This window comes from Artemia franciscana, unplaced genomic scaffold, assembly GCF_032884065.1.
Source record: "Artemia franciscana unplaced genomic scaffold, ASM3288406v1 Scaffold_2327, whole genome shotgun sequence".
Classification (NCBI taxonomy): Eukaryota; Metazoa; Arthropoda; class Branchiopoda; order Anostraca; family Artemiidae; genus Artemia; species Artemia franciscana.
In genome coordinates this window covers 20,330-34,308 of record NW_027063241.1, presented here as the reverse complement: position 1 = coordinate 34,308, position 13,979 = coordinate 20,330, and the positions used below count along the sequence as shown (strand labels likewise).

The following is a 13,979-nucleotide window of genomic DNA, read 5'->3' as shown; positions in this document are numbered from 1 at the left end:
TTCGTTTTTTAGTTTTGTTTTTCTCCTTTATTTTTTTCCTTTTTTTTTCTTTTTTAGTTTATTTAGATTTTTAGATTTTTTAGTTTTTTTATTAGTTTTTAGTTTTTTTTTCTTTTTAGTTTTTTTGTAGTTTTTACCTTCTTTTTAGTTTTGTTAATTTTTTTTTTTACTTGTGTCCTGGTCGTCATTTATACTCCCTGTGTCCCGGTGCTTTGTTGATTGCTAATCGAACATTCCTTTTGTCCTGGTCGCTTTCTCTTTGAGTGTCGTCATTTATTTTTTTCTTTTTTAGTTCTTTTAGTTTTTACCTTTTTTAGTTTTTTTTTAGTTTTTAGTTTTTTTAGTTTTTTACCTTTTTTTAGTTTTTTTAGTTTTTTAGCTTTTTTATTTTTTTTATTAGTTTTTAGTTTTTTTGTAGTTTTTGCCTTTTTTTTTAGTTTTTTGTCCTGGTCGCTTTCTCTTTGAGTGTCGTCATTTATTAGTTTTTTCCTTTTTTTTTTTAGTTTTTTATTGGTTTTTACCTTTATTTTAGCTTATTTTTCAGTTTTTTCCTTTTTTTTAGTTTTTTTTTATTTTTTATTTTTTTTAGTTTTTTACCTTTTTTTAGTTTTTTTAGTTTTTTTAGTTTTTTAGCTTTTTTACTTTTTTTATTAGTTTTTAGTTTTTTTTTGTAGTTTTTGCCTTTTTTTAGTTTTTTCAGTTTTTTTTTAGTTTTTTATTGGTTTTTACCTTTATAGTTTTTTTAGTTTTTTAGCTTTTTTATTTTTTTTATTAGTTTTTAGTTTTTTTTTGTAGTTTTTGCCTTTTTTTAGTTTTTTCAGTTTTGACGTCACCTAATCCAGTTTTTTCAGGTGACGTCACCTGACACATCCATCCACACATCCATCCATCCATCCATCCACAGACAACTTATTTTTATATATATAGATATATATATCTATCTATATATATAAAAATAAGTTGTCTGTGGATGGATGGATGGATGGATGTGTGGATGGATGTGTCAGGTGACGTCACCTGAAAAAACTGGATTAGGTGACGTCAAAACTGAAAAAACTAAAAAAAGGCAAAAACTACAAAAAAAACTAAAAACTAATAAAAAAAATAAAAAAGCTAAAAAACTAAAAAAACTATAAAGGTAAAAACCAATAAAAAACTAAAAAAAAAACTGAAAAAACTAAAAAAAGGCAAAAACTACAAAAAAAAACTAAAAACTAATAAAAAAAGTAAAAAAGCTAAAAAACTAAAAAAACTAAAAAAACTAAAAAAAGGTAAAAAACTAAAAAAAATAAAAAATAAAAAAAAACTAAAAAAAAGGAAAAAACTGAAAAATAAGCTAAAATAAAGGTAAAAACCAATAAAAAACTAAAAAAAAAAAGGAAAAAACTAATAAATGACGACACTCAAAGAGAAAGCGACCAGGACAAAAAACTAAAAAAAAAGGCAAAAACTACAAAAAAACTAAAAACTAATAAAAAAAATAAAAAAGCTAAAAAACTAAAAAAACTAAAAAAAGGTAAAAAACTAAAAAAACTAAAAACTAAAAAAAAACTAAAAAAGGTAAAAACTAAAAGAACTAAAAAAGAAAAAAATAAATGACGACACTCAAAGAGAAAGCGACCAGGACAAAAGGAATGTTCGATTAGCAATCAACAAAGCACCGGGACACAGGGAGTATAAATGACGACCAGGACACAAGTAAAAAAAAATTAACAAAACTAAAAAGAAGGTAAAAACTACAAAAAAACTAAAAAGAAAAAAAAACTAAAAACTAATAAAAAAACTAAAAAATCTAAAAATCTAAATAAACTAAAAAAGAAAAAAAAAGGAAAAAAAATAAAGGAGAAAAACAAAACTAAAAAACGAATGTATATACAGACCGGTACACCGGGATACAAATGACGACCGGGACACAGGGAATATAAATAACGACCGGGACACAGGGACACAACTACAACGGGGACACCGGGGGAAACAGGGGGATATAAATGACGACCGGGACAAAAAAACTAAAAAGAAATAAAAACTAAAAACTAATAAAAAAAACTAAAAAATCTAAAAATCTAAATAAGCTAAAAAAGAAAAAAAAAGGAAAAAAATAAAGGAGAAAAACAAAACTAAAAAACGAATGTATATACAGACCGGGACACCGGGATACAAATGATGACCGGGACCCGGGACACAGGGAATATAAATGACGACCGGGACACAGGGACACAACTACAACGGGGACACCGGGGGAAACAGGGGGATAACCTGACAATCTATTTATATGCAAAGACAATGGGACAGCAAAGAATGTTGTATATTCGCAAGTTTTACGTAGTTAAAACCATATATATATATATATATCTATATTCACAGGTGGGACATAGGGACACAACTACAATGGCACGTAACTATTATGGCGCGTAACGACTTACGCGCGCGGGGGGGCTTGGGGGGGGCGCGAAGCGCCCCCACCAACTAGGTGTTGGGGTGGCGCGAAGCGCCACCCCAACAGCTAGTATATATATATATATATATATATATATATATATATATATATCTATATATATAAAAATAAGTTGTCTGTGGATGGATGGATGGATGTGTCAGGTGACGTCACCTGAAAAAACTGGATCAGGTGACGTCAAAACTGAAAAAACTAAAAAAAGGCAAAAACTACAAAAAAAAACTAAAAACTAATAAAAAAAAATAAAAAAGCTAAAAAACTAAAAAAACTATAAAGGTAAAAACCAATAAAAAACTAAAAAAAAAACTGAAAAAACTAAAAAAAGGCAAAAACTACAAAAAAAACTAAAAACTAATAAAAAAAGTAAAAAAGCTAAAAAACTAAAAAAACTAAAAAAAGGTAAAAAACTAAAAAAAAATAAAAAATAAAAAAAAACTAAAAAAAAGGAAAAAACTGAAAACTAAGCTAAAATAAAGGTAAAAACCAATAAAAAACTAAAAAAAAAAAGGAAAAAACTAATAAATGACGACACTCAAAGAGAAAAAAAAGGCAAAAACTACAAAAAAAACTAAAAACTAATAAAAAAAATAAAAAAGCTAAAAAACTAAAAAAACTAAAAAAAGGCAAAAACTACAAAAAAAACTAAAAACTAATAAAAAAGCTAAAAAACTAAAAAAACTAAAAAAAAGGCAAAAACTACAAAAAAACTAAAAACTAATAAAAAAAATAAAAAAGCTAAAAAACTAAAAAAAACTAAAAAAACTAAAAAAAGGTAAAAAACTAAAAAAACTAAAAACTAAAAAAAACTAAAAAAGGTAAAAACTAAAAGAACTAAAAAAGAAAAAAATAAATGACGACACTCAAAGAGAAAGCGACCAGGACAAAAGGAATGTTCGATTAGCAATCAACAAAGCACCGGGACACAGGGAGTATAAATGACGACCCGGGGGAAACAGGGGGATATAAATGACGACCGGGACAAAAAAACTAAAAAGAAAAAAAAACTAAAAACTAATAAAAAAACTAAAAAATCTAAAAATCTAAATAAGCTAAAAAAGAAAAAAAAAAGGAAAAAAATAAAGGAGAAAAACAAAACTAAAAAACGAATGTATATACAGACCGGGACACCGGGATACAAATGACGACCGGGACCCGGGACACAGGGAATATAAATGACGACCGGGACACAGGGACACAACTCCGGTACACCGGGATACAAATGACGACCGGGACACAGGGAATATAAATGACGACCGGGACACAGGGACACAACTACAACGGGGACACCGGGGGAAACAGGGGGATATAAATGACGACCGGGACAAAAAAACTAAAAAGAAAAAAAAACTAAAAACTAATAAAAAAACTAAAAAATCTAAAAATCTAAATAAGCTAAAAAAGAAAAAAAAAGGAAAAAAATAAAGGAGAAAAACAAAACTAAAAAACGAATGTATATACAGACCGGGACACCGGGATACAAATGACGACCGGGACCCGGGACACAGGGAATATAAATGACGACCGGGACACAGGGACACAACTACAACGGGGACACCTGGGGAAACAGGGGGATGTAAATGACGACCGGGACACCGGGACAGGGAATGGTCGATTAGCAATCACCATCAACAAAGCTCAAGGGCAATCATTAGAATCATGAGGTATAGATCTGAATACAGATTGTTTTCCCATGGACCATTATATGTTGCATGTTCAAGAGTCGGTAAACCTGACAATCTATTTATATGCAAAGACAATGGGACAGCAAAGAATGTTGTATATTCGCAAGTTTTACGTAGTTAAAACCATATATATATATCTATCTATATTCACAGGTGGGACATAGGGACACAACTACAATGGCGCGTAACTATTATGGCGCGTAACGACTTACGCGCGCGGGGGGGCTTGGGGGGGGCGCGAAGCGCCCCCACCAACTAGGTGTTGGGGTGGCGCGAAGCGCCACCCCAACAGCTAGTATATATATATATATCTATATTCACAGGTGGGACATAGGGACACAACTACAATGGCGCGTAACTCATATGGCACGTAACGACTTGTGACGTGCCCCCACCAGCTAGATTATATATATATATATAGATATATATATATATATATATATATATACTAGCTGTTCCCACGCGTCATTGATGCAGTTATCCCAGTGTTGGTCATTCTCCAATAAATTCAGAGCTTGGCATGCACTACGGTAAGTGTCATGTATAGTACCGTTTACAGTTCTCAAATAGTCAAAGGACGTCGGACCGGGTGCATTCACCAAAAGAAGGCGTAGAAAGAAGCATTCATGTTGATTGGGGTGAACGGTGTAAAGTCTTCCTATTGTGGTATCTTTGAAGATGGTAGGTTGGCAGTCGACTGACTTACCCTGTTTTCGACGTTCAAATACTTTATTTTTAGTATTCCACGTGTAATACGAAGGCACTTCAGTATACAGCAGTTTTTTTGCAAACAAATTATTTTTGCATAGCGAAAAGAAAGCAGTTAACTTTGTATCCGGTGGATTCTGAGCTCTTTGTTGCACGTTGGATTCCGAAAAATAAACACGTTGACCATTCTGTAAATGTACCTCTAAGTGAAGAGCAGCTGGACTAAGTTCATGTATCGGAAATGAAAGAATTCGCCAAACAGCTTCATTACTGCTTATGTATCTTCCAGCCTGATATTGTACAATTTCGTCGATATCTTTGATTTCGGACTGCAAGCCAAAAACTGCCATGTCACTGCCTTTGTTGACGTATTTACATATCTGTTTGATTGCCTTTACGGAGTTACAGTATTCAACGCTTATGTGTGCATTAAATGTTATTGATAATAATGGGGAATATGGAACAACCCACTGGTTATCTACTTTGATGGTGGTACCGTTACGCTTCTTTATTATTGCTGTTTTACCGCCATCTTCAGTAGATCTTCTTCTATATTGTGGGTAACCGTCATTGCCAGTAATTGTGTTGGATACTAGAAGTCGAGGATATTGCTTCGTGCACCTTCCTTTGGCCATGCATGGTGAATTTTCGTTCTGTGCACCGCAAGGTCCATGTATCATATTTTTTACAACAATATCATATAACCCCTTATCGAAATTTTCATCAGGTATTTCAGCGGAAATCACATCATCAATTTCGTTAGAAGTAATTTTATTATGTAGCCAGATTAGTATATGTGCGTGTGGCAAACCTCGTTTTTGCCATTCCACTGAGTACATCCAGCATTGCACTGACCCAAACACTTCAAGTTTTACTATGTAGTTTATCAGTGATTTCAACTTTTGTGGGAAGACACGGGCCGTAATGTCATGTCTATGAACCGCCGATTGGAACTACGTCAGAATCTAAGCGTTTTTTTTTATCAATGCCAACTTTCAAAGTAAAAGGGCAAATTTATCATAGAGCAGGGTCCCTTCTACCATTCTCAGGCGAGAATCATAAATTTTTACAATTGTCCTTCATCAGTGATAGAAATTCTGAATTGAATACACGTTGCGAAATTTCTCCCAACGTTGAAAGGACAATCGTTTCCCAATTGCAACATCTTTTCCACGAAAATAATAATTTAGTGCGTCTGTTCAGCCATTGATTTGATGCCTACTGATACGCTTAAAATTGTTATTTCCGCTGACAAATTGCCTCCTGGCCAACATGTGCGTAGATACAATGCTCCAACTATCGACGAAGTGGCAAACGTTATGGTCGGAGATATATGGTATTGTTGTAAAAAATATAATACATGGACCTTGCGGTGCACTGAACGAAAATTCACCATGTATGGCCAAAGGAAGGTGCAAGAAGTAATATCCTCGACTTTTAGTATCCAACACAATTACTGGCAATGATGGTTACCCACAATATAGAAAAAGATCTACTGAAGATGGTGGTAAAACAGCAATAATAAAGAAGCGTAACGGTACCACTATCGAAGTAGATAACCAGTGGGTTGTTCCATATTCCCCATTATTATCAAAAACATTTAATGCACACGTAAGCGTTGAATACTGTAACTCCGTAAAGGCAATCAAACACATATGTAAATACGTCAACAAAGGCAGTGACATGGCAGTTTTTGGCTTGCAGTCCGAAATCAAAGATATCGACGAAATTGTACAATATCAGGCTGTGAATACATAAGCAGTAATGAAGCTGTTTGGCGAATTCTTTCATTTCCGATACATGAATTTAATCCAGCTGCTCGTCACTTAGAGGTACATTTACAGAATGTTCAACGTGTTTATTTTTCGGAATCCAACGTGCAACAAAGAGCCCAGAATCCACCGGATACAAAGTTAACTGCTTTCTTTTCGCTATGCAAAAATGATTCGTTTGCAAAAAAACTGCTGTATACTGAAGTGCCTTCGTATTACACGTGGAATACTGAAAATAAAGTATTTGAACGTCGAAAACAGGGTAAGTCAGTCGACTACCAACCTACCATCTTCAAAGATACCACGATAGGAAGACTCTACACCGTTCACCCTCTTTCAACATTTCTACGCCTGCTTTTGGTGAATGCACCCGGTCCGACGTCCTTTGAGTATTTGAGAACTGTAAACGGTACTATACATGACACTTACCGTAGTGCATGCCAAGCTCTGAATTTATTGGAGAATGACCAACACTGGGATAACTGCATAAATGACGCGTGCGAAACGTCAACTCCAAGTCAAATTCATGCATTGTTTGGCATCATACTAACAACTTGCTCTCCATCAGCTCCTACAGAGTTATGGGAAAAATATAAATCAAAAATGTCCGAAGAAATACTCCATCGAAAACGGTTAGAGACGTCAGATATGACTTTTAATTTTACATAAGAAATTTATAACCACACTTTAGTTATTATAGGAGATTTATGCGTATGTTTGGCAAACAAACCTCTTCATGATTGGGGAATGCCTTCACCTAATCGTACCACTGCTGTTTCGACATGTGTAGAATTGGATCGTGAACAAAGTTACAGTACGAGTGACCTATTGTCGTATGTAGAAAATAACATTTCAAAGTTAATGTCGGAACAATAAGACATTTATGATACGAAAATGCATTGTGTCGATAACAACGTTGGAGAAATTTTCTTTTTGGATGCGCCAGGAGGTACTGGTAAAATGTTTGTGATAAAACTGATTCTGGCATCAATTCGATCAAAAAATGATATAGCGTTGGTAATTGTGTCGTCTGGAATAGTCGCAACGTTGCTGCCTGGTAGAAGAACTGCTCATTCCGCTTTGAAATTGCCTCTGAATTTGCATTCTACAGAAACTCCCACGTGCAATATTTCCAAATTATCTGGGATGGGTAAAGTATTGCAGCAGTGCAAACTTATTATTTGGGACGAGTGCACAATGGCACATAAAAAATCGCTCAAGGCTCTGGATTAATGTTTGAAAGATTTGTGAAGGAATTCAAAACCCTTTGGCAGCACATTCATATTGCTTGCGAGAGATTTCAGGCAAACATTACCTAAAAAACCTAGATCAACCCCTGTAGACGAAATGAATGCTTGCCTGAAAAATTCTAATTTATGGGCACACGTAAAAACATTAAAATTAACTACAAATATGCGTGTGCGATTTCAAAACGATGACTCTGGTCAAACATTTTCAGATCAATTGCTGGCAATTGGAAACGGAAAGCTCCCAGTAGACTCAATTTCAGGACCTATACAACTCAGGACTGCTGAATTCTGTAATTTAGTGACGTCCAAAAATGAATTGATTGAAAAAGTATTTCCGAAGATTCTAAACAATTATAAAAACAATAAATGGCTAAGTGAAAGAGCGATTCTTGCACCCAAAAATAAGGACGTCCACGAAATCAACAATATTGTTTTGACCAAGATTCGAGACCAGGCAGTCCTTTACAAGTCAGTCGACACAGTTTTGGAACCAAATGAGGCGGTTAATTATCCATCTGAATTTTTAAATTCCGTGGATCTTTTAGGGTTTCCACCACACGTGTTACAACTAAAAATAGGCGAACCAATAATACTGTTAAGAAATATCAACCCACCAAAGATTTGCAATGGCACGCGACTTGCCGTAAAAAAAAAACAATGGAAAACGTAATAGAGGCTACAATCTTGACAGGGCCTTTTGAGGGTGAGGCTGTTCTTATTCCTTGCATTCACATGATTCCAACGGATCTGCCTTTTCAATTTAAAAGATTGCAATTCCAAATTCGATTAGTATTTGCAATCACCATCAACAAAGCTCATGGTCAATCATTAGAAAAATGTGGTATAGATCTTAATACTGATTGTTTTTTCCATGAACAATTGTACGTTGCATGTTCAAGGGTCAGTAAACCTGACAACCTATTTATATGCAGCAACAATTGGACAGCGAAGAATGTTGTATATTCGCAAGTTTTACGCAGTTAATTTGTATTGTATCTATCTATCTATCTATATAAAAACGAGTTGTGTGTATGCATGTTTGTTTGTTTGTAAAAAGAGCGTTTGCATATGACGTCATTATTAGTAAATAAGGCTTTGTATATGCACAGACAATGGGAAAGCCAAGAATGTTGTATATTCGCAAGTTTTACGTAGTTCAAAACACATATATAAATCTATCTATATTCATAGGTGGTACACAGGGACACAACTACAATGGCGAGTAACTAATATAGCGCGTAACGACATATGCGCTTGTTTTTTTTTTTTAGTTTTTTCATTTAGTTTATTTTTAGTTTTTTACCTTTTTTTCAGTTTTCTTTTTCTTCTTCATTTTTCAGCGTCACCATGAAATACATATCGCCAAACCTTTTTTTGAAACTAAAATCTGGTAGGCATTGATGACCTTATCCAAGTCAAAATCCCAAACCCAATCATCATCGACATCATTTTCAGTTTTGATACGTTTTGACTGTCGCTGTCCAGGTGGATTTAACTCTAATTGCGCGGTTTTGCGTTCTTTAGCTGCAAGTCTTTTGGCATTAACCCTTTGAGCAGATTCCTCGGCTGTTTCTTCTGCCATTGTAGGATTTATACTTAAATTTCTCTTTGATTAACTATTTGAGCAGCTTCCTCGGCTGTTTCTTCTGTCATTTTAAGATCTATACTAAAAATTCTTATGTACGTGCTAAGCTTGCTAAAGCTCAACAATTTATAATAAACCTCAACATTTTAATTATCTGTTTTAAGGTTTTCGAATTACTTTAATCTATTGTCAAAATATTTCGAAATATTTATGCAATTCCTAGTCTTTACATTTTAGTTTGTTTTCTTTTCCTTCTTTATTTTTCAGACGTCATATTTCTGGCGTAAAAGACATAATGTAACAGACATAACATACAAACAACTTATTTTTATACATATAGATAGATAGATATTCAAATTTCTTCCAAACAGGAAGTCAAGCCTCGGTTTCCTGCCTAATTATATTAAGAGAAAATCATTACAAGAACAGACCATTACATATTCTGGACCTAAGAGGCCTAATGATTTTTTGGACCTAATGATTTTGGACCTAATGATTTTTTAGGGTTGCATATTCTGGATCTAGGTGGCTAAAAATGTAGTTTATCGTGAAAAAACGATTTTGTTATGAAAATATACTTATTAAATTAGGAAATATATTCATTACATCGATTTCCTTTCAAATAAGCCATTATAGAGCTCTCTATGATTTTCCAGTGCCATACCGTAGTTGCAGCTCCTTTTCTTGATTTTCAAACCAATATTTGTTCCTTGCTATTCAAGCCAAGGGAAAGTTCTTTTCCTAAATAGGGGTATTGGACAGGGCGGTTCTAATAGTGTACTTCTGTTTTTATAAGAATCCAGTTGTTTTTTACTAGGAGGTTTCTAGCTACTGCTGCAACCTGGATATTACTTGGTTTCTGGCTACCGCTGAAATCAAGATCTTACTCGGTTGACAGCTACTGTTGCAAACTGGATATATCGATCACTAATGTAATTTGACCATAAATTTATTACAAACAGGATTTCTTTCTTTCTGGAATGGTAAAAGACGAGCCTCAAAGATCGTCTTTTAATTTAATTGACTAATATTGATCCTTTATGTACATCTTGACAACAAACAATTTGTGATCGATCCTTCATTTAGTCACATAACCAAAAATAAAAAAAAAGTTTTGAAAAAATAGGAAACAAGAAAAACTTTCAGTCCTTGCTTATTAAGAAATGATAACCAATATCTGACTCAGTATTATTCCCCTATCAAAGCCAAGTTAAACGTAAGATGATGGTGATATCATCTTTCAACGGAATTTCTTTTATAAAGGTCACATTTTGTGGTTTGTTCGCTTTTCGGCATAAGCAAGTTAGAAACATTTTCTGTGAACAATGGATGGTCCAGACTCGTCGTATTCCTGCTTAGAAATCCACATCTCTTGGAATGTTGAGAGTGAAGCTAAGATAGAACCACCAATCCATACTGAGTATTTACGCTCAGGCGGGGCAATAACTTTGATCTTCATGGTGGATGGCGCAAGCGCAGTAATTTCCTTTTGCATTCTTTCAGCAATGCTAGGGTACATGGTAGAGCCACCAGACAAAACGATGCTGGCATAGAGATCCTTTCTGATGTCGACGTCGCATTTCATAATACTCTTGTATGTAGTTTCGTGAATGCCGTAAGATTCCATACCAAGAAAAGATGGCTGGAATAAGGCTTCTGGGCATCTGAATCTCTCATTGCCTATAGTGATGACCTGACCATCAGGTAGCTTATAGTTCTGTTCAAGAGATGCTGAGTTAGTGGCAGATGCTATCTCCTCTTCGAAGTCCAGAGCAACATAGCAAAGTTGTTCTTTGATATCACGAACGATTTCTCTTTCGGCAGTGGTAGTAAAGGAATATCCTCGTTCAGTTAAAATTCTCATCAAATAATCGGTCAAATCTCGACCAGCAAGATCCAATCTCAAAATGGCATGTTGGAGGGCATAGCCTTCGTAAATGGGTACGGTGTGGGTGACACCATCACCAGAGTCAAGAACGATACCAGTGGTTCTTCCAGATGCATAGAGGGAAAGGACGGCTTGGATGGCAACATACATAGCAGGGGTATTAAAAGTTTCGAACATGATTTGAGTCATTTTTTCTCTGTTGGCTTTTGGGTTAAGAGGCGCTTCTGTGAGTAAAATTGGGTGTTCTTCTGGGGCAACTCGAAGTTCATTGTAGAAGGTATGGTGCCAGATCTTTTCCATATCGTCCCAATCTGTGACAATCCCATGCTCAACAGGATACTTAAGTCTCAAAATTCCCCTTTTTGCTTGAGCGTCATCACCTACATAAGTATCCTGGCTACCAGCATTAATCATTACTCCCGTATGTTTTGGACGTCCAACCACAGCAGGAAACAATGTTTTTGGGGCATCATCTCCTGAAAATCCTGCTTTACAAATACCTGACCCATTATCAATAACAATTGCAACTATATCTTCTGTCATATTTTTTGTAATTCTTACTATAAAATGACATTACATGTTAAAGTCACTCGTCAAGTAGCAAGAACCTAACAAAAAACAAAACTAATTTTAAAATTTTCAGGTAGTTTCCTAGTTTGAAATAAGCAATAAAAATTATTGCTCGGGTGTCATAAATATTTTGCAGTTTACATAATAACCTTAGCGATTATAACCTTTGCGATAAACCTTCGTTAAAAACAACTCTAAGGCTTGTCTATTACTGTAACAGATGATGATTACTTTTTTACTGTAACAGATCATTGCCTATTACTTGTCTCTTACTGTAACAGATGATGAAATAATAACGATGATGATTAGGCTTGATAAGATCATCAATGTCTACCAAACCTCAGCTTAAAAACGTCCGGCCACATGTATTTCATAATGGCAAAAGGTAACCCGAAGCAAAACGGCCCAAACAAATTAAATTGACAATTGGTAAAAATCAAAATAAAAACAAGGATGGATTAATTATCCATCCTTGCCGTAAAAAACGATTCTCTGAGGTTTGTCTCTGACAAACCTCAGAGAATAGTTTTTTTGAGGTTCTTGTCACCTGATTCTCTGAGGTTTGTCTCTTATTTTAACAGATAAGAAAAAGCCATAAGCATTTTCATGTTTTAAATTTTCTTCGAAAAATTGTTTTCTGTCATTCTATTTAAGAGTTACATCGGTCAAGGATCGATCATCCATAGTGCCAGTCAAGAGGATCTCATGTACAAGTTTTAATATCAGTTTTCTTATACTTTAAATTATCAAATGTATAAAAATTGCCTCCGGCAGGAACTGAGCCTGGGACCTTCTGAGTAGAATTCCAACAATCTCTTTACTGTGCTAATTTGGTTTTTAAGGACTTATTTTTAAAATAGTTTGCGTTATACTTAAATGAACAAGGTTTTAGTGGTAGATTATAACCTAGTATCTGGGTTGCAATGGTAGCTAGTACCGAAGCAAGAGATGATCAGGTCCAATAATAAGAAATATAATACCCAAGAACTCCGAAAAATAGGGTTAGAATTGAAGCACAAACTATATATATTGAAGCACCCTTATGCAAGAAACTTACAGCACCTTGGCTTGAATAATGAGGATTATAGAAAAGAGAACTAAGCCCTGCGGCTATCTTCATTATTTTTGCTAGGAAGTAACTAAAACAAGTATATCTTCAAAATTTTCCGGGTTGCAGCTGTAGCTAACAAACTAATAAGAGACGATCGCACCCCATATTAAAAAATAAATAGTCCATTACCCTAATAGAACCAAGCACACTTTTGTGCTACCAAGTACACTATTAGAACCACATTGTCTGAAACCCTATATCGGAAACTTTTCGTCCCTTGGCTTGAACAACATGAAAAATATATTGGTTTGAAATTCAGGGAAAGTGGCTACAACCACTATAATCTTCATATACAGCATGGTTTTTCTCTTTTTTTTTTCTTTTCCACATTTATATTGGCACTGGAGCATCGTAAAGAGTTGTTTAATTGCTCATTTTAAAGTAAATTGATACATCTAGTGCCTTTTGTAATTAAAATAAAAAAATGCTTTAAAATTGAATTATTTTGATTTATGTTCCCATCTTTCCTCTTCTCATCTGCCAATTGAGCATAAGCCATCAAAATTTTCCAGAAAAGAAATTAATTTTTTTCCTAATGTTCGCCTATGCTCTGGTTTGCAGCGGTAGCTAGAAACACAGTAAGAAAGGATCAGGTCACATAGTAAAAGATGAAATAGTTCATAGCTCCTAAAACTAGAATCAGATGAAAAAAACAAGCACACTATTAGAACGGTCTTGTCGGACATCCCAATAAGGAAATTTATCTTCCCTTGGCTTGAACAACAAGGGAAATATGTTGGCCTAAAATTCAAGAAAAGTGGCAACAACCATGATAATCTTCATACACAGCATCTTTTTTCTCTTGTTTTTTCTTTTCCACAGCTAGATTGGCACTAGAACATCGTAGAGAGTTGTTTAATGGCTCATTTTAAAGTAAATTACTATATGTATTGCCTTTTGTAATTAAAAAGAAAATAGTTTGAAAGTTGAATTATTTTTACCAAGATCTCCGTTAATC

The 13,979-nt window shown here is 34.3% G+C and overlaps 1 protein-coding gene across 1 annotated transcript; it reads right to left on the bottom strand.

Moving 5' to 3' along the window:
• Window positions 1-6,415: 6,415 nt before the first annotated feature.
• Window positions 6,416-11,884, bottom strand: LOC136042882 (actin-3-like). The gene has a single exon (XM_065727814.1). It carries the CDS (start codon window positions 11,881-11,883, stop codon window positions 10,756-10,758), a length of 1,128 nt encoding a protein of 375 aa, XP_065583886.1. The 5' UTR covers window position 11,884; the 3' UTR covers window positions 6,416-10,755.
• Window positions 11,885-13,979: the final 2,095 nt, after the last annotated feature.